The sequence below is a fragment of the Podarcis erhardii genome (assembly GCF_964252035.2).
Source record: "Podarcis erhardii genome assembly, chromosome: 1".
Classification (NCBI taxonomy): domain Eukaryota; kingdom Metazoa; phylum Chordata; class Lepidosauria; order Squamata; family Lacertidae; genus Podarcis; species Podarcis erhardii.
The window spans coordinates 71411083-71436476 of record NC_138497.1 but is presented as its reverse complement, the minus strand read 5'-3'; the positions used below and the strand labels follow the sequence as shown (position 1 = coordinate 71436476).

Here is a 25394-nt window from a genome sequence, read left to right as displayed (position 1 = left end):
ATGGCAAGAGCTGTTTGACAATGGAATGGACTCCCTTGGAAGGTGGTGGTGTCTCCATCATTCAAGATTGGATGGCCATCTGTCATGGATGCTTTATTTGAGATTCCTGCATTATATGGGGTTGGGCTAAATGACCCTCAGGGTCCTTTCCAACTCCAGAAAACTGTGATTTTTTTTTTATTATTTTTACTAAAAACCAATTCATAATATGCTCCCCAAAATAGATGCCAGAGTATGGCTAGTTAATACTACTGATATAAGGACTAGCTTGGTTCTCATTGAGTCAAGGTTCCAAGGTAACCCATTCCAGCACGAAATAGACTCCCTTGTGGATATTGAGAATATGTGCAACCCTTTCACTGTATTCCTCCACGCCCCCATCAGTTAATTATTGAAAAGCTATAAACAACAGAAGGGGATTACTAAAATACTGTGCAGAAAGCTTGCAACTATTTCTTCCAATTGCTTTGCTCTTGTTTGAACTTAATTCTGTTCAAATTCTTTGGTGGCAGCATCAGCTAATATTTAGCTCACATAACAAATGCTTGTTTGTTCCCTGTGGGGCATCCAGAAAATGTCCCCCCCCCAAACTTGCACTTCCTGAAAATATAAAAATGTACAGGAAATACAAGGCCTGCAAAGAATGTCAACTGTTTTGTTTGATACTCTAATCTGAATATGCCACCAGCAGCTTTAGTTACTGGGAAATATTCTGCCATTTAGATTTCAATTTTCCTTGTCGGTGAACAGAGTCAAAAGGACAGTACAACTGTTTCTTACATTATAGCAAGCATTCTGTTTCTGGGACACTGTCAGTACCGGTTATGTCACTGTAACAATATGAAAATTAGCAGCCTACGGTAGTCCTTAAGCAGCATTAACAGCAATGAATTGATAGGCAGAAGCCACATTGTAACCATTCTGCAGTTTAAAGACCTTGTATACTTGGCACATCTTCTGTTCTGAGAGGGTAAAACACAAGTCTTTAAGATAATTTCCCCCAACCTGGTGCCCCCCCCCCGTTTTGGACTACATATTTCCTCAAATCTGCCTTCTTGACCACTTTGACCTGCCGAACTGGCATTGGTGGTGCCACTTGGAGGTTTTGTACAATCAAGCAGTAAATAAATGTTAATAAATAAATAAGACGCCCATCAGCTCCACCCAACACAGTCGTGCTGGGAGATGTATTCCAAAACATCTGGAGGGCACCAGGTTGGGGAAGACTGCTCTAACATCTTCCATGGGTGTGACCCTTATCATTTTTTTGTCATGTACTTGCATCTCCATTTACATATGAAATATAGGATGGTGATGCTATGGAGTATGGGCATAAGAATTGTCCTGCCCTGACCCATGGTTTGGCTAAATATTCTGCTTAAATCGGCCTTCTGTCTATTTGTTAATGTGCAGAAAGATGCCGTAAAAGGGAAAGAAGATAGTTTCCTGCTGCAAAAGACTTTAATGGAAAACAAACGAACAGATTCTCTTGTTCTTCTGTATTAATGTTTATTTGTTGCATTACATGTGTTTCAGATTGCTATACAACAAATAAAAATGATAAATAGTAACAATAAAAAGAAAGTTTCCATCTTCTGTTGTAAAAACCCAGAATCCAGTCACCAGAAGTATGCCGTCTCTGAAAATCAGGGAATTATCATAGCAATTGAGATGTATATTCAAACTGAGTATTATAAAAGCCTTTTTTAAATCTGTAAATGTGATGGATGTCCTTTAGGCATTTCAAGTAGCATGAATTTTGATGAAGAGGAGGACGAGGAGGATGAAGACAGCTCAAGTTCATCACAGTTGAATAGTAATACACGGCCAGGTTCTGCAACAAGCAAGAAATCAAATAAGGTGAGAACTCTGGTGTGATGAGGCCAGGTCATGGTTCAAACATTTGTCAAGAGTCATCTAGTGCAATTGCTAGAAACAGTAGTATTCTTCAGACTATAGTGAAAAGATCCCATACTTCCACTGGGCTGTTGGCTCTATTGCCCAGCCCTTTTATGGAAGCAAACTTAGCGTTTGTCCTATGACAAGTGTGATGAGCACAAACAACATAACAAATATTATGCAACATTGTGGTGGGCAAACATTACTTGTGAGACTCGGAGGATATGCTGTAAAGTCACCTGTCCCATATGGACTGCTCCTGATCACAAGCTGTTGTGTGGCAAACAGATCAAACGGTTGGCTATTGCTGACCAATGTTGCACATTTCCCACTTTCTCCCCTCCCTTAGTAGCAGTGTAGAGTGACTTTCCTAATTATGGCTGAAGGCACAGGGCCAATGAGAAACTGCGTCAGAGCTATTCTGCCTGGCTGGCTGCCCTCATCAAACTTCTGAGTGGCAGTGCAATCCTAACTACATGTAGTCAGGAAGAAGTCCTGCTGAGTACATTGAATATTAACATTCCATCAGAGCTTGATAGCGTCAGGATTGCAGTGTACACTGGCGCCTGGGTTTCATCGACCATTTGGAAACCCCAGTTTTTCCAATGTTGTCAATTCAGCACATGGTCTTTGATACACATGATGTTTGTGGTCCCTTCCAACTCTGCAATTCTATGGTTCTGTGGTTTAGTGAGGGCATATTGCCCCGCATTCTCGCTTTTGCCCAGTTCAGGCGCACCCCCTTTTCCAATTCAGACCCTGCAGGGCCATACTTCTGCTCTTGCTTGCCTTTAGAATGATTGGATCCTGCTGTTTTTTTAATTAAAAAAATGACAAAGTAATAATCATAAATAAATAAAAATAAAAATGTGCTCCCCACCACTGAGACCATTGCATTGTAACTATCCAACCTCCCAAAATTTCAACACCTCTTGCAATAGCTTTCCATTTTAACAGTACAAATTCTACAAACACCTTCCATATCTCCTCAAAATCATTTCTCCTGCATATTTCCCATCTTACCTTAATGGCACATGTTAATTTATCATTCATAGCTACATCCCATACCTATTTATACCATTCTTCCATTTTACATTCTGCTTGACCCTTCCACTTCCTAGCTATAATAATTTGTGCAGCTGTCAATAAATTTGTGAGCAAATTTGTGTCTGTCTTTTAAGCACATGGTCGCTTTTCTTCCTCTCCTAGGAGTCAGCCTCCGGGCCTAGCCCTTCGACAAACAACCCCGTCATAGAGGTAGACGACCTGGAGGTGTTTGCTGTGAGACCTGCTCCTCAGGGGGTTACTGTCAAATGCCGAATCACAAGGGACAAGAAGGGAATGGACCGTGGAATGTACCCTACTTACTACCTCCACCTGGAAAGGGAAGATGGGAAAAAGGTCATAAAGCAGATCTTGCTGGTTGTATATAAAACAGCAAAAGAAAACATGCAGAAACAAGCTTGTACAAGTGGGAAAATCCCTATACCCAGAGTTTCGACCATCCATCCCCAACATATGAATGCTTAAAGTTGAGAGTACATTATAACCTGCAAGCAGAGAGAAAAAATAACATAACAATATGCTTTAATCTTTCCTGGGAGTAAGTCCTATTTAACTCAGTGGGGTTTACTTCTGAGTAGACCTGTACAGGATTGCCCTGTTAAGAGACCAAACTCCTCTATGTTCTCTGCATTATTCATAATTAGGAATATCATACGTGATTATTGAGTAACTACTTGAATGTTAACATTTAATTTCTGAGCTTGTACAGGTTTTGTTCATCCCATTAAAATGTTTCATTCAAGTATTTCCCCAGTCCTAAGTGTCATAAGACACACTCTTAAACATGGAAATTTATTGCTTTATTAACTGTATACAAACAGAGATGTTTAGAAGCTGTGTCTCATTAGGAGATTCCTAGTGAGGCAATCTAATCTTGAGCCATATGCAAATAATCAAAAGTACCAAGGAGTGGAATGGGGAGTGGCCTCTTAAAACATGTATCTTCTTGCATCAGATATGGATGGTAAACATTTTAGGGCAGTTTCACACATTTCTAATTGCCATGTGGTGGCCATTGAATATCAGTTCCAAGAGTCCATGCAGCTGACTTGATGTCTGGAATCAGCTTCCTACATGAAGTGTAATCCTATATATATTTATTCAGCAGTAAATCACACGGAAATCAACAGGACTTGCTCCCAGAGAAGGGTCCATAAGATGCAGCAGTAGGTCAGCTCATTAGACCTCAGGGAAGTGCAACCCTGGTTTGGGATATTTAACATGCCATCCTGCCGGTCCATGTGGAAAGCCAGTGCCACATGCTACAATAGCTCCATGGAGCTGGGAGTATGCTGAAATGATTTTCAGAAACATGTCATAGTAGCTTGCATTCTCTTTTCTTTCTGAATGTGTTAGCAACACGTGCTACCTTGGGTTACCAATGCTTCGGGTTACACTCACTTCGTGCTACAAACTCTCTGCTAACCCGGAAGTAGTTACCTCGGGTTGCAAACTTTTCCCCAGGATGAGAATGGAAATTGTGTGGCGCCGGCAGTGGGAGGCCCTATTAGCGAAAGTGCGACTCAGGTTAAGAATAGACCTCTGGAATGAATTAAGTTCGTAACCCGAGGTACCACTGTATTGGGAAACTTGGGAAAAGGAAGTGATTAGTAGTTGGACTTTCTACCCTTCTGACCTAAACTGGCATCTGTTTTCCTTTTACTTGAAGGAAACTGTTCAAGCTCAAATTAAACATTTAACAAAGTGTACTAGGTTTAATTATTTAAACCATAAATAATGGATCGAAGGAAGTAGTTTCCTCTGCTGATTTTTTTTAACTCCACCCCTTTTTTTTGCTAACTTTCCCTTTGGCCTTCTACATTTTTGCTGATGATACTAAACCCCAATAAAATTAGAGTCCGTTTTCTTTTTCTAGTGGTTCTATCAGATTCTGCCTGGAGTGTGACGTTTTGTTCCACTTTCAAATTCCTCAGGTATTTTTGTTAGCTGGAAGAAAGCGAAAGAAGAGCAAAACCTCAAATTACCTCATCTCCATTGACCCTACAGACCTGTCACGAGGAGGAGAGAGTTTCATTGGAAAGCTAAGGTAAAGGTTTAGATTTTTGAGGCAGGGACAGGGAACCTCTGGTCTTCCAGATGTTCTTAGACTCCAACTCCATCAGCTCCATCAGCATAGCCAGTGATAAAAGATGACAGGAGTTGGAGTCCAGGCACATCTGAAGGGCCTCAGGCTCACCATCATTGATTTAGGGTATATTCTAAGATAATCAGATAAACATTTTGGGATTCAGAATACTAGTGGTAACACTGAAAGCAAACCTTGGATATCAGTCCCTGTTTACATTCCTACCTACCATGCATTCTTTAGCTCTTGATGGAAAGTCGCAATTCACAGCAATTCACAAAAGAATCAAGCGATCACTGCTCCTCATTTTGCATAATGGAGCCAAAAGACTTCCTGTTATTTATTTATTTATTTATTTATTTATTTATTTATTTATTTATTTATTTATTTATTTGCTGTCCATTCACACACTGCAGTAACTTCAGAATGCTTGCAGCATAACTTGGTTTAATTACCCCCTTAATTTATTTTAACTACTATTTTTATTTACACAAGCTGGAGTGATTAAAGGGTGGTAAGGAAACTGGCATTCTAGCCTCCCAAGAGCATTGGGAAGAAGGGTGCTAATGAGAGATAGGAGTGCCACTGTAGCAGCGTCAGGAGATGGAGAAGAACCAAAGTCATACCCTCCCAGGAACAGTGTCGCTGCACATCCCTCCCTTGCTGCGACCCAGTCCATCACTCCCACCAGTGTGCTCAGCTGGCCTCCTCACCTCCTACCTCTTCTCACTGGGCGAGCCACTCCTGGGCATAGTGGATGAAATGGTTGACTTGATCCAGGAAGACCTGAGTTCAAACCCCCTTTCAGCTATGAAGCTTGCTAGTAGTAGACACATATCTCGCAGCCCAATATACCTCACCAGATAATAGTGATAATCTGGGGAAAGCCATGTACACTACCCAGAGCTCTTTGAAGGAGAGGGGAGATACAGGTATTCATGATAGTGGTGGGCATTAATGCTGCATGATTTGCTTCAGGATAGAAGTACGCTTTTATGAAAGCTTCATAATTGGTTCACATGGGATCATATCTCTAGCCTTGATACATTTCCCTGAGATTTTGTGAAATTCATTTCTGAGTCTTATAGTAACAGTAGCTCAATCTGGCTTGCCTCTTATTGTGTGCAGCCTCCAGAACCTCTGCACTCTCTGGGATTATGATATCCCAGATACACTGGAGAGGGAGAGGGAGAGGGAGGGAGGGAGGGAGGGAGGGAGGGAGAGAGAGAGAGAGAGAGAGAGAGAGAGAGAGAGAGAGAGAGAATGAGAGAGAGAGAGAGAGAGAGAGAGAGACATAGACATTCTGAGTGCTTAAGGCTCAAATGAAGATAATCAGTAGCAGGCAATGAAGGTAATCCATTGTTTTTCCTCTGTAATAGATCAAATCTTATGGGGACTAAGTTTACAGTGTATGATAATGGAGTAAACCCAATGAAAACAACATTGAGCTTGGAGGCAAGTAATCTGCGCCAGGAGCTAGCTGCTATTTGCTACGTAAGTACCATTCATAAGCAAAGTAAGCAAACGTTTTTCAGACAGGTAATTAATAGCATGCAAAGCTGTATCAACCATTCAACGCATTTGTGACCCACACCCATACCTAAATCAGGGACACCCATTGGGGGAAGCCAGAGAGCAGTGATGCCTTTTGCGTGGTTGGTGCTGCGCTCAGACTGCCTTCCCAGCGCATCCTCCTCACCACTATCACACTTGCTGAAAAATAAGAGGATGTCCAATGATTCCTCTGCCATCTTGTGTAGTTCTTTTAACTGAGGGGGGTCAGATGCTCCCCCGTCCAGTTCAAATGAGGAACAGTGGCATCATAGCCAAGGGAGGGGCAGTGACCAAGTGCCTCTAGGAAACTATTACTACCTTTAGGAGCTGATTTTTCAGTGAGAAATGGACACTGGCCTTGATGCTCTTAAATTAAGTCTAGGTACATATATTGTGCAAGAGTGGGGTTCATTTCTCTAGGTTTATTATTGGACACCTGGGCCTCTTATCACAGTGTAGAATCAGAGGTGGTGTAAAACCAGAGTAAATGGGATGGGTGGCTGTATCCGTTGATTCATTCTGGCCATAAGACTGAGAATATCTGCATCCATTTGCTAATGATGGTGAATGTTGTTTGCATGAGTCATCCAACCCAGCACAAATGTACTCGGGATTTCTTTACCCTCAAATGACCCATTTTCTGCTCAAGTCCTAGACTTCCCTGGAGCAAATGTGACTTGCTGAAATGAGCATCTGATATACAAGATGCAAAATGCTCTTAGCTCACGATGATCACATGCTCCTTTGCTGTGCCTGGGTCAAGCAAACTGCTGGTTCCGCTGTGGGTCTGAGTCATCCAGCCTGCTTTGAGTTGCACAAGCAAAGCCAAAGGTTGGCAGTAGATTCATAACCAATTGCCAGATATTACAGGACTGAAGAGAAACCCTAGTCAGCATTCAATTTATAAAATGAGAGGTGCTTGGCCTGCCTTCAAATCATTTCCAGTGCATTGGAAACCGTCACCCTTAATTCTAAATGAATAGGACCTGGGTGAAAGAAAGACTCTCTCTGCAAATGATCAAAGTTCTTTCATAAGTTATTAGGTTCAGACCTGATATTTAAAATGGACTCTCAAGGCAAAGGCAAAGGCTTGCATCAGATTAAGCCCTATGCAGGCAACCCCCCCCCCCATTTACATGGTCCAAGGCACTGCACATTTAAGTGAAATCATGTATGTATGAAACACCATAGAAAAAGCCTGCAAACACTTTGTTCTGCTCCTTTTTGTGACATTTTTGGGTCACTTCCAGGTTCTGTGCGATGTGCTTGTGCACGGTTGCACATATATTGAAAGTGCTTAAATGGGGGGGGGGGTTGCTGTACCTTGTGCAAGCTTCTTTGTATTAAGATCAGCAACGTGCTGGAAGCAAGAAAGACTGAGAAAATCAGGAACCACTCATCACAAAAGTTTGTTTGTTTAATATATTGTATTTACACATTGCTTTCCCACCATGCTGGGATTCAAGAGGTATTTGAGTAAAGTACTTCAGATGTCTTTTAAGATCATACACTGCATGGTCATTTTGTATATTATAGCCCACATTTGGGAGCATTCTTGGCTACATATCTGTGGAAGAATGTGTGCATGGTTTTGCAGTCCACCTCACAGGATTATGCGCAAAAAAGTTGCATGAGTGGATAATCAATTCCGACAAAAAAAATTCCCATTCCTGTGTGCATAGGAGATGTCCCCAAAACGCCACATTCTATGCAAATTGCTGAATCGGATCAGAAGTGGCCCCAAAATGCATATTCACTTAAGTCCTAGGTGTGTACATTTCCAATAGCATTTTCAAACACTCGTGACTTTAGAGAAAACCCAGGATCCTGAATAGCTTTTAAAACAAGGCAGTCCTACAGAAATGGCACTGCTGCTGATTAATAAATCTACAGCTGCACCTAATGGTCACAGTTAGAACTGCAGCAGAAGAGAGAGATTCCAGCCAAGTCCTTAGAAATATAAGAATTAGTGAGAAATGGTCGGTTGCTGACATCTTGACCACTTACATGCAATTTAGTTTGCATAAAACTGTGACATGGACCTCAGTTATCAAGTTGGGCTGCAGTGCTCCAACCGTTTTTGTACTACTACCGTTGAAATAAGTGTGTGCAACTGAGTACGCAGTTTTTGCAGTTGTGCACTTAACATTACTCAACTGTGATAATGGGTTAGCATTCACCTGCTTGTGTGTGCTGGGTGCCAGTAGAGCACCAGTTGCCAGCAGATGAATGAGAAGTGACAAAATTATGCAAGAGGAGAGACCTCTCCATTGCCTCCCTTCCACGGTGAATTAGGAGGGGCATGTGGTCACATTAGGAGAAGCTGATGCCTATGGACTTAGTCCGACTATGCAGTTCCTGTTTAAATCTTACATGTGCCATGAGCTTGGTTGGTAGTAGGACAAGTGGCTACATATAGCCTCTGAGATCATCTACTGATTTTGCCTGCGACATGATGGTAGAAAAGAAGGAAACCCAAGCTGTACATAGTGGCCAAAGGAAGAATTCCTCTTCCTACTCCTGCTGCAGCCTTCTCTGTCTCACTGGGTGCAAGTTCATCCCTTTGGTCCTCCTTCATGTCCAGGCCCAAGAAACAAAAGTAGTTGGGAGCTGCGAAGGAACAATCAGAAGGCACCAGGAAGTCTTTCACTCTGGCCAGAAGCATGGGAGCTATGTCACACTCTCTTCACCCACCACATTCATTCTCACTGTCTCACCACTCTGAGATCACTGTAGCTTAAGGTGATTTACTGCAAGGGCCTTTGTAAGGGTTACTAAGATATGTAGGCCAAGCACTTTCAACACACGGAAGTATTATATAAAAGTATTTATTTATTTATTACCTGCTCTTCACCCTAAGCTCCCTGGGTGGGTCGCAACATTAAAACACAATATTAAAAACAGTTTAGAACAACTTGCAATCATAAAAATAAGGTGGGTCCTGAAAATATACACTGTCAAAAGCCACTTGTTGCGTTCTTGTTAATGCTACTTGTTGTTGGGTAGTGCAGAGCTGTAGCCGGTGCTGAAGTGTCTGCACATTTTTAAACTTTAAAGTATGTTTTATGAAGAGCCTACATTTTCCCTTTCCCCATGAACTTACAAGGTAAAATTGAATATTTTGGGACTCTGTTGGACAACAGTGGGGTGGCTTTGTAGCAACACCTTTGTAGGCTAATTACTGTTTTATCATCAGTGATATTTGCTTGGAAAGACTGACTTCCAATGGAAAGATGTGTGGTATTCAAAACGCTTCTCCTATTCATTTCAAAACAGGAAACAAATGTTTTGGGGTTTAAAGGTCCTCGTAAGATGAGTGTCATCATACCAGGGATGAGTATGGACCATGAGAGAGTTTCCATCAGGCCACGCAATGTAAGTCACTCTTCTCAGTAAAACTAGCTCACCTGCAATGACTGTGGGCACATTTGTTTAAGCTAAGGGTTTGCCAGCCTCTTCATAATGAGTCTCAAGTGTGTGTGAGAGGGTGTATACTAAGACAAGTTGTTGTTGTTGATGATACATTTAAATATCTGAAATAAAAGTAAATGTCACAGGCTGTGGAGGAGGGATACTGGAGATACAAAAAACCTAGCTGCCATAAAGCAGTGATAGAACAGATGCTTTTCATGCCAAAGGTTCCACATTCAATCACTGGCATTTCCAGATTAGGAGAGAACACTGAACAGAGAGAATACTTGAGCTCAAAGTTCTGTCTTAGTACAGTGTGCTAGGTTCCTAATCTGAGTTTCACAGATTACTGCAGGTGAGATTTACCCAAGGTGCTGGTCAATAATATTCTCATGGCTGCAGCTGCCTATGCCAATTTCTTCTTCTAAGTTCCATGTGTAGAAGCAGACATGTTTAGCTCATCTCCAGAGACAACTACATTCAACTAACTTCTACTCATAGTAGACTCACTGAAATTAAGAAGCATGACTAATCTAGGTCCATTAATTTCAGTGAGTCTACAGTTGGGTGGAAGCTAGTTGACAACAACACTCGGTGCAAGGAATTCAAGGAACTTAAGCGTTGTCATGGACTTTTAACCCCGTGAGCATTGCAAAAAGCTGCTTTCACTGTGGTATGGTAAAATTCAGTGCACAGAGCTCTGTGCTCACTGTCAGGGTTGCCATTCTTCTGCACACGGTACTGGTGGCTTCTCACAGCTGCATACATAAAAGCTGTCATGCTTGCTGAAACAGATAGGTAGCCGTGTTGGTCTGCCATAGTCAAAACAAAACAAATTCCTTCCTTGCTTGCTGAAGTTGTGAGAATGGGTCATTAACAAGGAGCCTCTGAATGATAGGTGGCTTTTCTTTTTTAGCAAATACAGTCTGCACAAGATACTAGTGGCTACAGCTCTGCATACAGAGAAGCTGTCATGTTAGCTTAAATCATGTATCTCAGGAGTTTCCCTGATTCATATTTAATATATGAAATCTTTAAATAAAAAAGCCACTTGTCTCTCTGTCATGATCTTCAATCTCATCACCAATAAAGGAGAGACTTGGAGAATAGTTTTGGCACCTGACCTTGAAGTGTGGGCAGAAAGATATGGGGGCTGCATGTAAAGACTGTTTTTTGAGAGAGTGATGGCATGGGGGTGGGCACATTCTGATGTTGCATAAAGCAAAAGTAAAAAGTGGGCTTTTGCTAAAAATGATGTCTTTTCCTTGGCTCTCATAGGAGCATGAAACTCTCCTTGCAAGGTGGCAGAATAAAAACACAGAAAGTGTCATTGAGCTGCACAACAAAACTCCAGTCTGGAACGATGACACCCAGTCTTACGTTTTAAATTTCCATGGTCGCGTGACACAGGCCTCAGTGAAAAATTTTCAAATTATTCACGATAATGATCGTAAGTACAGCTGCTATAGCAAAACTGCCTGGAAATGCTGTTTATTTGTCTGAAATCTGATAAACAGAGGGAGAGGGAGAGAGATTCTGTTTTTTATACACTTTGCTCAGTGTCCAGTCCCCTAACCGTTCTGTGGATATAAAGGCTTGACACAGAAGATGAGGAAGTAGGGCAGCCTGGTGCTTTCTAGATGTCTTAGGGTACAGCTCATACCATCCTTCACCATTGGCCACGCTGGCAGGGGTTGACAGGAGGTATAGTCCTAAACATCTCAAGGCTACCAGACTGGGGATGGCTGATCTATTGATAACTAGTTCACAGAATTAACCAACACCGAGCAATTTGACTTCACCATGGAACTTAGTCCGAGCATGTACTAGTTTTTGAGAAAGTTGGAAGGTTTTATGTTGGGGGGGGTATAGCTTTTGGTAGTGTACACATTCATTTGCTATTGTCACTGTTGCCGCTAGTTAAATAGGTTTTGCAGGTTGCTTTTTTTTTAATATGGCCACCAAAAGTGATGAAACCTGAAACAGAGGTAGTGGAATGAGCATGCGCACCACGGGGATCAAGGCCTTTGCTACACTGTGATGTGCCCCACAGTCTATGGGGAGAGGAGACTTACACTCCTTAACATTTGCCTGGCTGGCAAGGATTAACAGTGAAGGCAGATAGTGCCCCAGCAAAGGGTGTTGGGAAAGGCTACTATAGAGTGAGTTCAGTCAGGGTAGCAGGCTGGGGAGCTGAGGTGGGGGCAGGGGAGAAGGATGCTTTGCCCCCTCTCTTCCTGATTACTGCAGCTGCCTTCCGCTTCTCTATTCATCTCATCTGCATCTCTGTATCCTTTTTCTGTTTCCTGGCTCTGCCCTTTATGAGGACATCCTTGGTGTGAGAGGAAGCGCCAGGCAATTCACAGCTGGCCAGCATCTCAATCATGCCCCTTTCAACTCTCTAAAGGAAACTGTCTCCCAGGCTGAATTCATTGAATCTGGGTGGTGAAAATGATTTTTCATCTTCCCCTGCTTTATATTTTGGACTGCAAGTTAGTGTGACACACACACACACACACACACACACACACACACACACACTACACAGAACCTTATATTGATGTCCTTGTACTGTGTTTCTTTACTCCCCACCCCCACCCTCTTTCAGCTGACTATATTGTGATGCAGTTTGGCCGTGTGGCAGAAGATATTTTCACTATGGACTACAACTACCCAATGTGTGCACTTCAAGCCTTTGCTATTGCCCTGTCCAGTTTTGACAGCAAGCTGGCTTGTGAGTGAACTAGCTTACATCTGAGCCTCACTACCGCCAGGACCACATGCCACCAGAAGAAGGAGGAATAAAGAGATGTTCCAGGTTTTCTCTGGTGTCATCACTGGTTTCATGTTTTAACGGGGCAGGTAACATTTGCTTTTTTGAAGGACCAACCCTTTTGCTGGAGAGAAAATATTTTAAAATTCAGGACTTTCAGGAAATATTTTTTTTCCATCTAGTCTCTATTTTTTTCTGGAAGGGGCACCAGAGATCTGTAAATAGAAATCCTATCTTATGTCCTCAGTTATGTGATGAAGATGTGCCATGAGGTACGGTATCATGGCTTAAAGTGAAAACACCACTGAGAGTGGTGCTTTTTCTTCTTCTTTCCTAAATCCATGACAGCTACCGCAACACAAATCTGGTTTTAGATTTAAGAAGTATTCAGAGGCTGTAAGCATACCTCAAGATCGCGTTAAATTCCTTGAGAGCTTCACATCACCCACTTTAGAAACAAGACCACGGGAAAGATGCACTTTAAAAACACACACATACACCCAGAGATGAAGGTAGCATTTGGTCTCAAGGCCAAGACCAAACTTAATTTGTTATATTGCTTACATGGGAGGGGCCTGATGAATTTTTAGTCATGATGGGAGATGGGCGAGAGAGAAACAGGAAGCACAAATTAATGTTGCACAAGTCACTTGTAAGCGAAGTTGTCATTTTATAGACATGTTTTAATTTGAACCTTACTTTCAAATACAAAATCATTGTTATTTTTAAAGGAGAGAAACTGCACTCTTGCAAAATTGCCATATGGATGCTAGAAATTATGTTATCTCATAAGAGCAAGTCATATCTGGGGAACTTCCTGCTGTCATCAAGAGCACGCATTCACTTTGCATGTATGATGCCTTGGGTTCAATCTGTGGCACATTCAGTAAACACAGAGTTGTGGGATCTGTGACCCTCCAGGTTTTGCTTGATTTCACCTCCCAAGCATGGCCAATGCTTGGGGATGAGGGGGTTTGTAGTCCAGCAACACTCAGAGGTCTGCAGGTTCCACTTTTCTGATCTTAAGATTCTGAAGAGCTGGGCTGGAAGACTTGAAGAGCTGCTGCTCATCAACATTGTCAATATTGAGCTGGCTAGATTCAGGTCAGCTCCATATGTTCCATATGGCACTCAGTTCCTTGGACGAAGACCTCTTCAGACAACTGCCTCTGTGGCAGCTGTTTAGAAGATAATGCAGCTATTGCAAAATGTTACGATTACAAAATATGTCCTGCCCTTTTGAGGACAAAATCTAGAATTACCATATGCTAAACCTACAGTGACTGATACTGTCCACGTATCTGTTTTCATAGAAAGGACTATTAAGTTGCACATTGATGTGAAAATACCACCTACCGAGACTGAGCCAGTTTGCTGTGCAAGTGTATTTTAGGTTACACGCAAAAGTGGACATGAAAATTTGTGGCAGACATGCAAATTTATTTTTTAAAGTGTCCCAGTTTTAAATATATACTATGCTGCCTTTTAATTACTAGATCAAAATGTTTCAGAAGAGTACAGGCTGTTGAATATCCTAATTTCTTGTATTTTAAGTTCAGAAAAAGGTACTACAAATTGAGCTGAAAGGATGGTTCGCCACTTTGGTCCAGATTCAGAGGGAGAATGCAGTAAGGCAAAGCATACAGCTTGGGAGAAACCAAGGTGCCATGCGAGTTGTAGGAAGACACTCTTTCTTGGCCATATCAAGAGAAGGCTGGGAATAAACAGCTTCACCACCAGTACCATACAAGGGTTACCGGGATTCACTTTGGATGTATGTCATTGTGTAGTGGGCAAGAAATACTTCAAAATCTCCCCTCCTAAGTCAATACACATTAGCATTCTATTATTGGATGACAACGAAGCAGGGACCATGCCCCAAGGTGTGGAGAAACCCTAATATAATGACAGTTCACACAGCATAAGGATTCACCCAACCCAGTGAATTTCCATTTTGTGTGGGATGATAGATGATTATGAGAGTGGTGAAATACTTTCATGTGGCCATGCAATATGCAAGGAAAGAGATTTACGGGATCTCAGATTATGGATTAGCTAAAAACCCACCACAAAACTCTGCCAATGAACTCTACATAAAATCTGATAGAAGAGCTTTATGGCAGAATCCAAAAGAGCCTTATTCAACATTATTTTTTTGATTTTAAACATTTATATGCCAGTCTTCACCATATTTAGGATTTCAGGAGCAATTGTTTCATGATACATATACAATAATAAAACAGTTAAAAATTTGCAATGTTAGAATGCCTAGGTGAAGAATAACACATTTACCTGGCGCCAAAGATTGCAACATAGTTGTCAAGCTAGCCTTTTTTTTTAAAGAGAGGACGTGGCATGAGAGAGGAAAAACTGCTGGAAAAAAAGCCTTTCTTTCTTTTGTTTGTTTTTTTATTTACATGTATTTATAAACCACTTAATATTTAGAAAAAATCCAAAGTGGCATACATAATTTTTTAAAAATACAACCTAATTTCAAAAATCTTCATTGACCAGTGAAATAAAATAACTTCTAATGTTGCTTGTTGGCATCAGTTGTTTAAATAGCATACCTTCACTAATCTTAAAGCAAGAGCAGATTGATATTAGAAGAATTAGACTTAGGCTGATTTCTGTGGACCTGTTCTCCGAGAAAGAGTGTTGCAGCCTCAGAAACGTGACCATCAGCCCACCAGACATTTCTTCCAGTTTACTAAATATTTGTATGATAAGAAAATAAGATCCAAGGTCGCGGCTGTGATGAGAGTTTGTATCCATCTGGACTGTGTGATTTTAGATATTCAGATAATTATGTTCTGTGTATTTGGCCCCCGGAGGAGGTAGATTTTTACAAAGAAGGGAGCAAGTGGATTTCCTTGTTCAAGTGTGCATTTGAATTATTGTTGCTTTTTAATGCCTTTATTTCATAGATTCTTTCAGCAAGGCAAAGGGGCCTCAGAGTGGGATTACCAGTAGCAATTCTTTCCAAAGTGGGTAGCTGGGAAGACTTGAGTGAGAGTTTGTTCAAGTTATCAAAATATTCTAAACAGGGAGAATTGTTGCTGTCTTTTCCCACCATCAGTCATTACAGAAAAAGACATGCATGAAGCACCAAAGAGTTTCAGGTTTTAGATTACTAGAGATTTGGATTCAGGGGCACCTTATCAAAGTACATGCGAGGGAAGCAATATTCACAGCAGCAAATTAGGCTTTTTAAAAAATTCCCCCGTGGCTGGAAACCAAAACAACTGTGAAGAGCTTACTTACTCCGCCAAACCTTTATTAGGCATTACAATTCTAGGCCATCATAAAACATCCATATATAAAATTTTAAAATATATACGAATAAACAGCCATGCAAAATATATAATAATGAGGATTTTCATTGGGATTTCTTCCTGCTAAATAGTGCCATTCACCACTCGAAGACATACTGTTCACAAAAACTCAGCCACCCTTGCAGTTACTTCCAGGTTGATGTCAGACAGATAGAATCTGATATTTTCATTGTGCCATGATGTTAAACTACCCAAAAAAAGGGGATAGCACACATTTTATGTAACTGGTTGTACAATGGACAGTAGAAAAGAATTTGTTCTACTGTGTCGGGAACATTCAAAGAACACCCACAGTGTCTGTCATTTCTGGGGAACTTTCAAGAGCAAGGCCTTAAGTGCAGTAACCAAATAGTCTTATAGAAATAATCATCATAAAGGATAGTGCTTTGGAGAAAAAGGTGTTTCGATTGGCGAAAGAATCTACATCTCTGTGTTTTAAAGCACCCTTGTTCGTTAGGAGGACTTGAATAGGTCAAGTGTTTGGGCAGCTGGGCTGGACAAGATGGTTTATAAAGTTATGCATTGAATGGGGGGAAAAGTGGATGCCTCCCCACATTACCAGAACTTAGGGGTCAGCCAGTGAAATTGATCACGAAGCTGATTGTTCATGATTGTGCATGATTAATAAATGGAATGTTCTGCCACAAGGTGAAGCTTTGGGCAGCTGGGCTGGACAAGATGGTTTATAAAGTTATGCATTGAATGGGGGGAAAAGTGGATGCCTCCCCACATTACCAGAACTTAGGGGTCAGCCAGTGAAATTGATCACGAAGCTGTTTGTTCATGATTGTGCATGATTAATAAATGGAATGTTCTGCCACAAGGTGAAGCTTTGGGCTCCTTTCAGAAAGGAGCAGACATTCTTGGGCTATTAAACACCATAGCTAAAAGGGTATCCAGGTTTAGATGCAGAATGTTACTGAATTCGGGGGTTTTTGGGGGGAGGGTACCGGTTACTTAAGTTCTCAAAGGGGGTGAATCGCTTCCAGGGCTCTCTCCTTCCTGGAAGTTTTACTCTGCTCCAAAAAGCGTTGCTCTAATCCCAGGTGTGTGGAGAGTGGCTGTAGTTTCTCAGTGATGAGGAAAACAACTCGGTATGCACTCAGGTGGAGTACTGAGGCTGACATTTGGCCCTAGCACCTGTCTCAAATGCCAGCCTCAGTGCTCTACCTGAGTGCAAAGCTAAGTTGTTTTCCTCATCACTGAGAAACTACAGCCACTCTCCACATACCTGGGATTAGAACAACACTTTTTGGAGCAGAGCATACTAAATGGTAACCATGTTCACAAAGAAAATCAGGATTTATTTTGTATGTATATATACAGGGTGAATCTTTTAAAAGAGGCCCCGTGGAGCATGTGTATTCTGTATCCACAGGCCTCTTTTAAAGGACCCACCCTGTATACACACACACACACACACACACACTTAAGAAAAAGCTATATATATATATATAATGCTGACTGACTGCTTTTCTAACAAAAGCACCTAAGGCCACAACAAAACCCATATTTCATGCATGTAGCTGGTGTACAGCATCATTCAAGACACAAATGTAATCCTCTGAATATGGAGAAAATGCAATATCCTGGCCATATAAGAACATACCTGTTCTCCGCACAGTGTTGTTATTAGAAATGGCATTATTCTAGCAGCAGAGAAATATCAAGGTGATTGTTGTGTAAATGCCAGAGAAATAAAGGATTAGGGTGAGCAAGGCTCTGTCGCTCATGCAGAATGAAAATGAAAGGCAAATAAACTAAAGCCGACTTATAAAACACTCTAGAAAGTATATTCTATTTCTGCCCCACCTATATTGTGCCAAGGGCTGGCATTACTAAAAGTTACGCTGCAACTGCTTGCCTATCCAGAGGCTGCCACCCTAAATATACTAGGGAGTAGGCAAGCATGGGGTGCCACTCTTGGCGTAGTTGGTTTTCTTCTACAAATCTGACTTAGAGGCTACTGAGTTGTGTCCGGTTTCAATCACCTCCAAAAAAAAAAAAAAAGAGGCACTAGTTGAAGGCACTTACATAATACAAACCTAACCATGTTTACACAGAAACAGGTCCCTGCCTGTTCTTTTGACTTGCATTATTCCGACAGAGTAAAAACTGCAGAAGGCCCAACATATTTGATAGTCCATTCGAGAATTAGGTTGCCCTGCACACAGATCCTAGGCACACTTGGTTCAATGGCCAAATAGGTGTGCACAGCGTTACAAACTAAAGCAGTCATCTTTGTTAGCAAAGGAAAATAGATTCCATAGCTCACTTTTATGCACATCCCTGTTCCTGTGGGGACCCAAGCCTTAGGCTGTAGGTGGACTCCTGTGGGGGTAAAGAAATAAAAGTTCACCTCCTTTTCTGCTATAATTCCTTCTCCAACCCCTCCTGGTTTAACTTTTCACATTCTTCTTTGGAAGCAGCATTCTGTGGAATCGGAAGTATATGCTAAGTGTCTCTTAAGATGATGCTTGCAATCTGCATTTTTAATAATAATAATAATATTTTTTAATTTATACTCTGCCCAGCTGACTGGGTTGCCCCAGACACTCTGGGTGGCTTCCAAAACATATAAAAATATAATAAAACATAAACATTAATAGTAACAATCTGATCTGATATAAAAAAATGTCACAGTAACCTTAAAACAAACAACTTATATCAAATAAAGCAATATTGAATAAGCCATTAAGAGCTAATAGTAAACAGTAAAATTAAACAGCAGCAAATAATAATTAAACAGTTTACATTTATCAATTACAACAACAACAACAACAACAACAAATTTTATTTATATCCCGCCCTCCCCAGCCGAAGCCGGGCTCAGGGCGGCTAACAACAATAAAACAGTACAAAAGTACAACACAAACAACACTCTAAAATCATTCATTATAAAATTAATAAAATTAATAAAGAATTACTAATCTATAATCAATAAAAATAACAGCGAATCACAATGCATAAAAATACCACAAAAGCATATACAGTGGTACCTCGGGCTAAGTACTTAATTTGTTCTGGAGCTCTGTTCTTAACCTGAAGCACCACTTTAGCTAATGGGGCCTCCTGCTGCTGCCGGAGCACGATTTCTGTTCTTATCCTGAAGCAAAGTTCTTAACCTGAAGCACTATTTCTGGGTTAGCAGAGTCTGTAACCTGAAGCGTATGTAACCTGAAGCGTATGTAACCCGAGGTACCACTGTACTTATATTTTAAATCTTCTGTCCAGTTTATCAAGAGCACCTTTTAAATTTATGGATAACTTGCTAAAAAGAATCACACTTCTGCTCAATTAAGCTTTGCAACAGCAATTCCTCCCTGCAGGAGAGGATGACTTCTTTGGGTAGTCTGCCCCAGAAACTAATTTTATCCAATGGATGCTTGCCTGTGTGCTCTATTGGGGGTGGGATTTCCCAATGGCTAGAGCTGGCCATCCAGTTGAGGCACTTGAGTCACTGATGGCAATGAAACAGGCCAAATGATGTCTAGAGCATGAGTGGCACAAGACCTGCTACGCAGTTGAGTGAACACAACTTAGTGCACATAATGATATGTACTATGAGATGGCGCAGGCGGTGAAGGTCTACTTGGCATCCTGGGTCGCATCCTCAAGTAGCCACCTGGTGAAACTCTTCAGAGGGATCTGCTGGCACGAGCTTCAGTGACCCGACAACAAAGTAGCTCGTCTCTCTGCAGCACACAAGGATAGTGTGGCTTTTATTGCAGACATGTAGAGGTTTGTCAGCAGATGGGTATATGAAAAGGGTTTCTAAAAGCAGAAGTTTGAAAACTAACCCTCTTAACATGTTTGTTACCAGAATGCTTTAGATGGAAGCCATGGCTGGTAGAAAACAGGTACCAGTTTGTAGTGCAGGTCTGCCCTATACTGTCCTGGATTTTATGCCAGCCTGTTTCATTGCATCCCAAAACAGCAAAACCCATCAGCCCGCCTATTTAATGTGCCTTATTCATGAGACACTTCATGATTTGCTACATTTTGATACCTAGGCAGCTTTAGTGAAAGCATGAATGGGCAAAGAACAAAAAGCCGTGCACATTGACACACAGACAAATCAGTCAAGCCCCCCCTGCCCCCAAATTTGGAAGATTGCATGAATGGTTGAATTATCTAGAGAGATTTCCAAAAGGTCAAGAAATAACTTTGGTTATGGTTGTTTCGTTTTTGTAAACACACGGCCTTGGAGGAAAAAGCATTTGTTGACCTCCTGGGTTATTTCCCCGCCATTTGAAAGCATTGGCTGCCAGCATGAAATGTACATTGGATTTCTTTTGAAAGCAGCGTTTGAAACTTCTGCGATACCAACGTATAAATAAAAGTGCCACTATTTTAGGTAATGCAGTAATGTGGTGCAGGGAAAAGTCCTGCAAGGCAAGCATTTTAAAAGCTAGAAAGCTCATTGTCAACAGACTCTGGACAAATGTAGCACACTAAGTGGCAGAGTGCATTCTCTGTCCCTAAAACAACTTGAAAAGAGATTTGGGTTACATGGGTGTGCCTTGAGGCTGTACAACAAAATGTAATTTTGGTGATAATTTGGTATGAAATAAAAGAAACACAAATGTTTGGAGGGCTAGAGCCAAATATTTATCCATTGTAATATGCATTATATATACTTAGCCAAATTCAAAACCTGTAACGCTAAGGACTGCTTTGTGATATTGTGAAAGAATAAGGAGGCTGCTATCCTGTTTGCGCAGTTAGGCCCCTCCAACACAAACAGTCCTGTGACAATATCTAAAGATTTATCTTTGCATAGGAAAATGACTTGGTAAGATGTCTTCAGCAACTAATCAGATCAGATCATTGATCTCCCACCAACCTTTCTAGTTCTGTCCTTACTTGGGCATTTAGGAGAGACTGGCTAGAAGTTAATCCATGAAAAATCTATCTGCAGCACAGGTAGCATCTAAATTAGGACTCATGGGAGAAACATCACCTTAACTTTTCTACCAGGGCAAGCTGCAGGTTTGAGAGGGCCTGGGATTCCTCATTTTTGTGTGTGATTACTTGGTGGCACCTGAGGGTATCAGCAGCACTCTGATATGCTGGATCTAGCTGCTATTGGCATTGTGCCCCCAACCAATGCTTATATGGGGGAATTAAATGGTGACCCACCTGTGTGGTGCTGGTTGGAGCTCTGGACCAGGGAACAAAAAAGGTGGTCCAGGGCAGGCACCAGCAAGTGGGTCCTGCTACGAATCAGGTGTCCTGACAGTTGCCCATTAATGCCAAGGGGGTGGAGCCAGCCCTGAGTTTTACCTCCAGCTAGGAATCCACAATCAAGCCTGGTGACTTGCCAACTTTAAATCTGGTGATATTCTCTGCCTTCTCCAGAGCGTGGACCTGGCCAAAGACTCTCTTGGATTTTGCTCAGAAAGCAGCAAGCTCTTATTGCAGCTTATCAAGCTTCTCTGAAGCTCAGCATGGCTGGGGTGAGCCCCTGAAGGACAGGGGTCTGGCCTCTACAGCAAACACTGGCTGTCCCTGTTCAGAGAGAAGGGAAGAGTCAGTGGCAAGCACAATTTTCAACTGGTGACCAAGGCCAGCCAAAAAGTGTGGACTCCTGACCCCAGCCTCCCACTAACTTCTTTGTAGAATCATCCAGCCAGCGTTTGGGGGGGCGGGTGGTTCTTATAAAGAATATGGCAAAAAGTATTTCAATCTCTTTCCACTTTACTTATTTTTTAAGCTGAAGGAAGTTCAAAGTGTCACTGACAGCCTCAGTTTCCCGTGAGTAATTCTAACTCACTCTCTCTCAATGCATGGGCCCTATATTTTAGAATGAGATCAACCCTAATTGGGGGGGGGGGACACAGTGCAGTTTGCAAAAATCAGATTTTGCCATTCTGGTTTCTGTGAAAGGCTTATTAAAATGTAATTGTAAGGACAAAACAAGGATGTCCCAAGAAGTTGTGTCACTGAAAGTTGTACCTTTACAGTTTTTCAGACAGCCGGATCATTGTTGTCCTTTGGTTCAATGGCCAGCAAAGAATATGTGAGCCTGAATTGTGGAAAAAAACCATAAATGAGAACCAAACTGGAGACAGAATTGTGTGATGTTATTCTGAAGGATCTGTCCTGTAACTAACCAGGTGGTTGTTCGAGTATAATATAGAGAGAGAGCCAGGCATACGTATTTGGAGGATTAAGCCCAGGTGTTCTGTTTCATCAAAGATGAGTTTTAAAACCCAGCTGACTTTTCAATTGTAAAAAAGCAGAAAACTGGAGATGCTAGGTGAACAAGGTTTGCTAGCAGTGTTGTCTCCCATGGCTAACATTTTCTAATTCATCACTGTGCCTTTCTTAAAACAAACCAATGATCATTCTAGTAGAATTTGACAATGTTTCTGTCTCAATTTGTTTTAAATTGTCTTTGGGTTTTAAACAAAACGTGGGTGGGAGTGGGCTAAGAGGAATTAGGACCGAACAAATATTTAATTAGTCATATTTTTGCATAATGCTTAGAATGTGTTCTGTCCATTTGCACAAGACTGTCTTGTCCTGTTGGAGCAGTCAGGCATTCTTTCGTTCGTTCGTTTCAAACTATATGGAGTTTTAGATAAATCTGAGGGGGAAATGTGCTTTTATGAAGTCAATTTTTAAAGAAACACTTTGGTATTCTGAAGCAAATGTATTTATTTATCAGTATGTGTACAACTAATTTGGTATTTTCACATTGTGTCTGTTGTAGAGAGTACAGTACATGTCAATACAGAAAACTTGTGCAGAAAAAAAAATTAAACTTGAATTTGTTTCAAAGAGTTGTGCCTTCCCCCCCCCAAAACATGCTTTTTTAAAATACGTAGTCCTTACTCATTTACCATGTGGCTCCAAGACTGCTCTCTCTTCTCACTATAATTATATTCCCCTTCCTCCTTCCTGGCCCATGGGACATCTATGCATTGGACAGATATGAAAACTTTCTCAGCTGAATTTCACTACGACTGCATTCCAAGGAAGGATTCGATTGTGAAATTTCTGCAAGAAAGGTGGCTGTTCAAAATCCAGAAAGAAAAGGTGGAACCACATTCTCTGGATTTCCTGGTAGTAACTGCCACCGAAGTTGGGGTAGTGCTCTTTCCAGGGTGTCCAAAGACCACTGAAGATCTAGTCATCAAATGTTCTCTCTGTCCATCTGCTTTCATCCACTCTTTCTTGGTAAGAAAGCCACATCAGCCACCCTGGTTTGATGGCTAAGAGGTTGCATCTCACTGGCATACCCATCTCATAACCTGACTCCTCTGATCAGGATCAGTGCTGCCCTACACAAAACATGTAGAGCACCCCTCCATCCACCTTGGCTGAGGCAGCCTTTGGTAGGAGAATGCTACAGTTCCCAGTAGCAGCAACACACTGATCCCACCCTCGAAGGGTCTGTAAGCTCTGGTACGTCTCTATGGTGGCAGCTTCTACCAGGAAATCTCAAGAGAAGACCATTCTACATACCATGAATGGGATTTCTGGATCTTGTAGAAACTGCCACCAGGCCCACCTGGGCTTAATCTGGCTGCCTCTTAACTACCCAGAACAAATTCTACCTATCCTCTGTAAAGTTATTCTGTTCTTCCCTCTGCCAGTGAGCCTCCGTTTCAAGCAACGGTTAGTTTACTCATTGTTCTATAGTAATTTAGTTTTAGTAGCTGTCTCCACTTTGGGGCTTGTCATTAAAAAAACTGATTCCCTTCAAGGGCAGGTTAGAGCCAAGTATGTATTTCCTAGTTACCTGTTTTGAACTTGCAACGTTGCCAATTGGCTGCTGGAAAGGGAACATAGCCCTCTCTATGGTAGCAGTTTCTATGAAATCCAGAAATTCCATTCACGGTAAGCTGAATGGTCTTTTCACACTCAGCATTAAAATGGGAAACGTAACTGTCTGCCATTCTTTTTGAAAGTCACATTGCTTGTTCCAGAGAACACACACATAATACGCACACGAAATATATACTGGAATGTTGTTCCTCATTTTACTCAGATAAACAAATTTAAAAATAAATACGGATGCGAAAGAGAAATATGCTTACAAAATTTCCTCTGGTATTTTCCATTCACTTAGTGCTGCAAACTATTTTCAAAGCAGGTGTCTGTAATGTCCAACATGGGCCACGAAATAGAGCTGAACTGGAATGACCCAAGTCCCTTATTCCTGGAACAGAAACTTATAATACAGAAGCATTTCTGCTGGCCAGGCATATCTGACATTTCAGCCCCTAGTTATTAAAGCAGGACAGTTGCCAAAAGGCAGGCTTTCTAGCAGCAGAAGCCACAAACGTAAGACAACATACACATGCAATCTTTCCTGCTGCAGAATAGGTAGGCAGCAATGAAAACCCAAGCAAAATTAACCCTCTCTACATCCCTCCCATTTTATAAGTGCAGCTGTTGACATTCTCCATGTACCCTACAATATAACCACACTTTGAATTAGCCATAATGGCTCTATGGAGTCACCTTCTCGAGAAGTTCCTAGCAATCTACTGGATAGTTACATCTGCATGATGTTCCAATGGACGGTCTGCCTCCTATGTTACATACATGGGACAGGAGTCATCTAATGAACTTTCACTTGCACAACAGGGCCTTCTCCCCTCTCCTTCCCCTGCACTCCTTGAAACTGGCTTCTTGTGAGAATCCCCAGAACAGCTCACGGGGAAGGAGGAAGAGATCGTTCCTTCTTATAAGCTGATGTGCTTGCACAGATGGTTGTAACAGCACAACACGGAATTCCACTCTAAGGCCACAATCCTATACACATTTCTTCGGAGTTGAGTCTCACGCAATTCACTGGCACTTACTCCTGAGCGGACAATACACAGGACTGCACCTGATTGCCTACAATACTAACCACAATTTCCTGGGAGCAAACCCTGGAGCTGAGCAGTGGTCCATTGCAGGCGAGTAAGGGAGTAGCCTAATCTTGGCAGCAGTGAGCTCACTGGGATGAAGCAGGGTGATCATGACCAGGCTGGAGCCGATGGCCCCTTAAGTGTGTGGGGAGCTGCCCAGCCTCATCGCCACCTTATCCTGCCTCATCCCAATGACTGTACTGCCAGCACTGTGCCCCCTTCCAACTTCCTTCAAGCCACTGCTGCTTCTCAGTAAACCTGCATGGGATTGGGCTGTGAAAAGCCGACATGGGAGAAAGTGACCCTTCTTGTGCCTTCGGCATCTCTTCTAAACCCAAACTCTTGTAAGGACAAAGAGCCCTCAAAACAACCCCTGTATGCCAACAAGCATATGCACGCCC

General features: G+C 41.8%; 1 protein-coding gene and 1 long non-coding RNA gene across 8 annotated transcripts in view; one reads left to right on the top strand and one right to left on the bottom strand.

The window, feature by feature from the left end:
* The window catches only part of TUB (TUB bipartite transcription factor), a 120661-nt gene extending 107160 nt beyond the window's left edge, over positions 1–13501 (top strand). For all 6 annotated transcript variants that reach the window (XM_081841442.1, XM_081841439.1, XM_081841443.1 and 3 more), the window contains 7 exons: positions 1739–1860; positions 3109–3300; positions 4899–5011; positions 6430–6544; positions 9881–9979; positions 11294–11465; positions 12624–13501. In XM_081841442.1, the coding sequence (XP_081697568.1) occupies positions 1739–1860; positions 3109–3300; positions 4899–5011; positions 6430–6544; positions 9881–9979; positions 11294–11465; positions 12624–12757 (947 nt within the window). In that variant the 3' untranslated portion in view covers positions 12758–13501. The remainder of the gene's footprint in view (positions 1–1738; positions 1861–3108; positions 3301–4898; positions 5012–6429; positions 6545–9880; positions 9980–11293; positions 11466–12623) is intronic.
* LOC309330895 lies at positions 1700–18889 on the bottom strand. Of its 2 annotated transcripts, XR_014151636.1 has the most exons (4): positions 18483–18889; positions 6651–6763; positions 2106–2674; positions 1744–1834 (listed from the first exon to the last, which is right to left on the bottom strand). It is a non-coding gene; the product is annotated as an uncharacterized lncRNA (long non-coding RNA). The 2 variants fall into 2 exon arrangements; XR_014151635.1 differs by lacking the exon at positions 2106–2674 and having other exon boundaries at positions 1700–1834.
* Positions 18890–25394: the final 6505 nt, after the last annotated feature.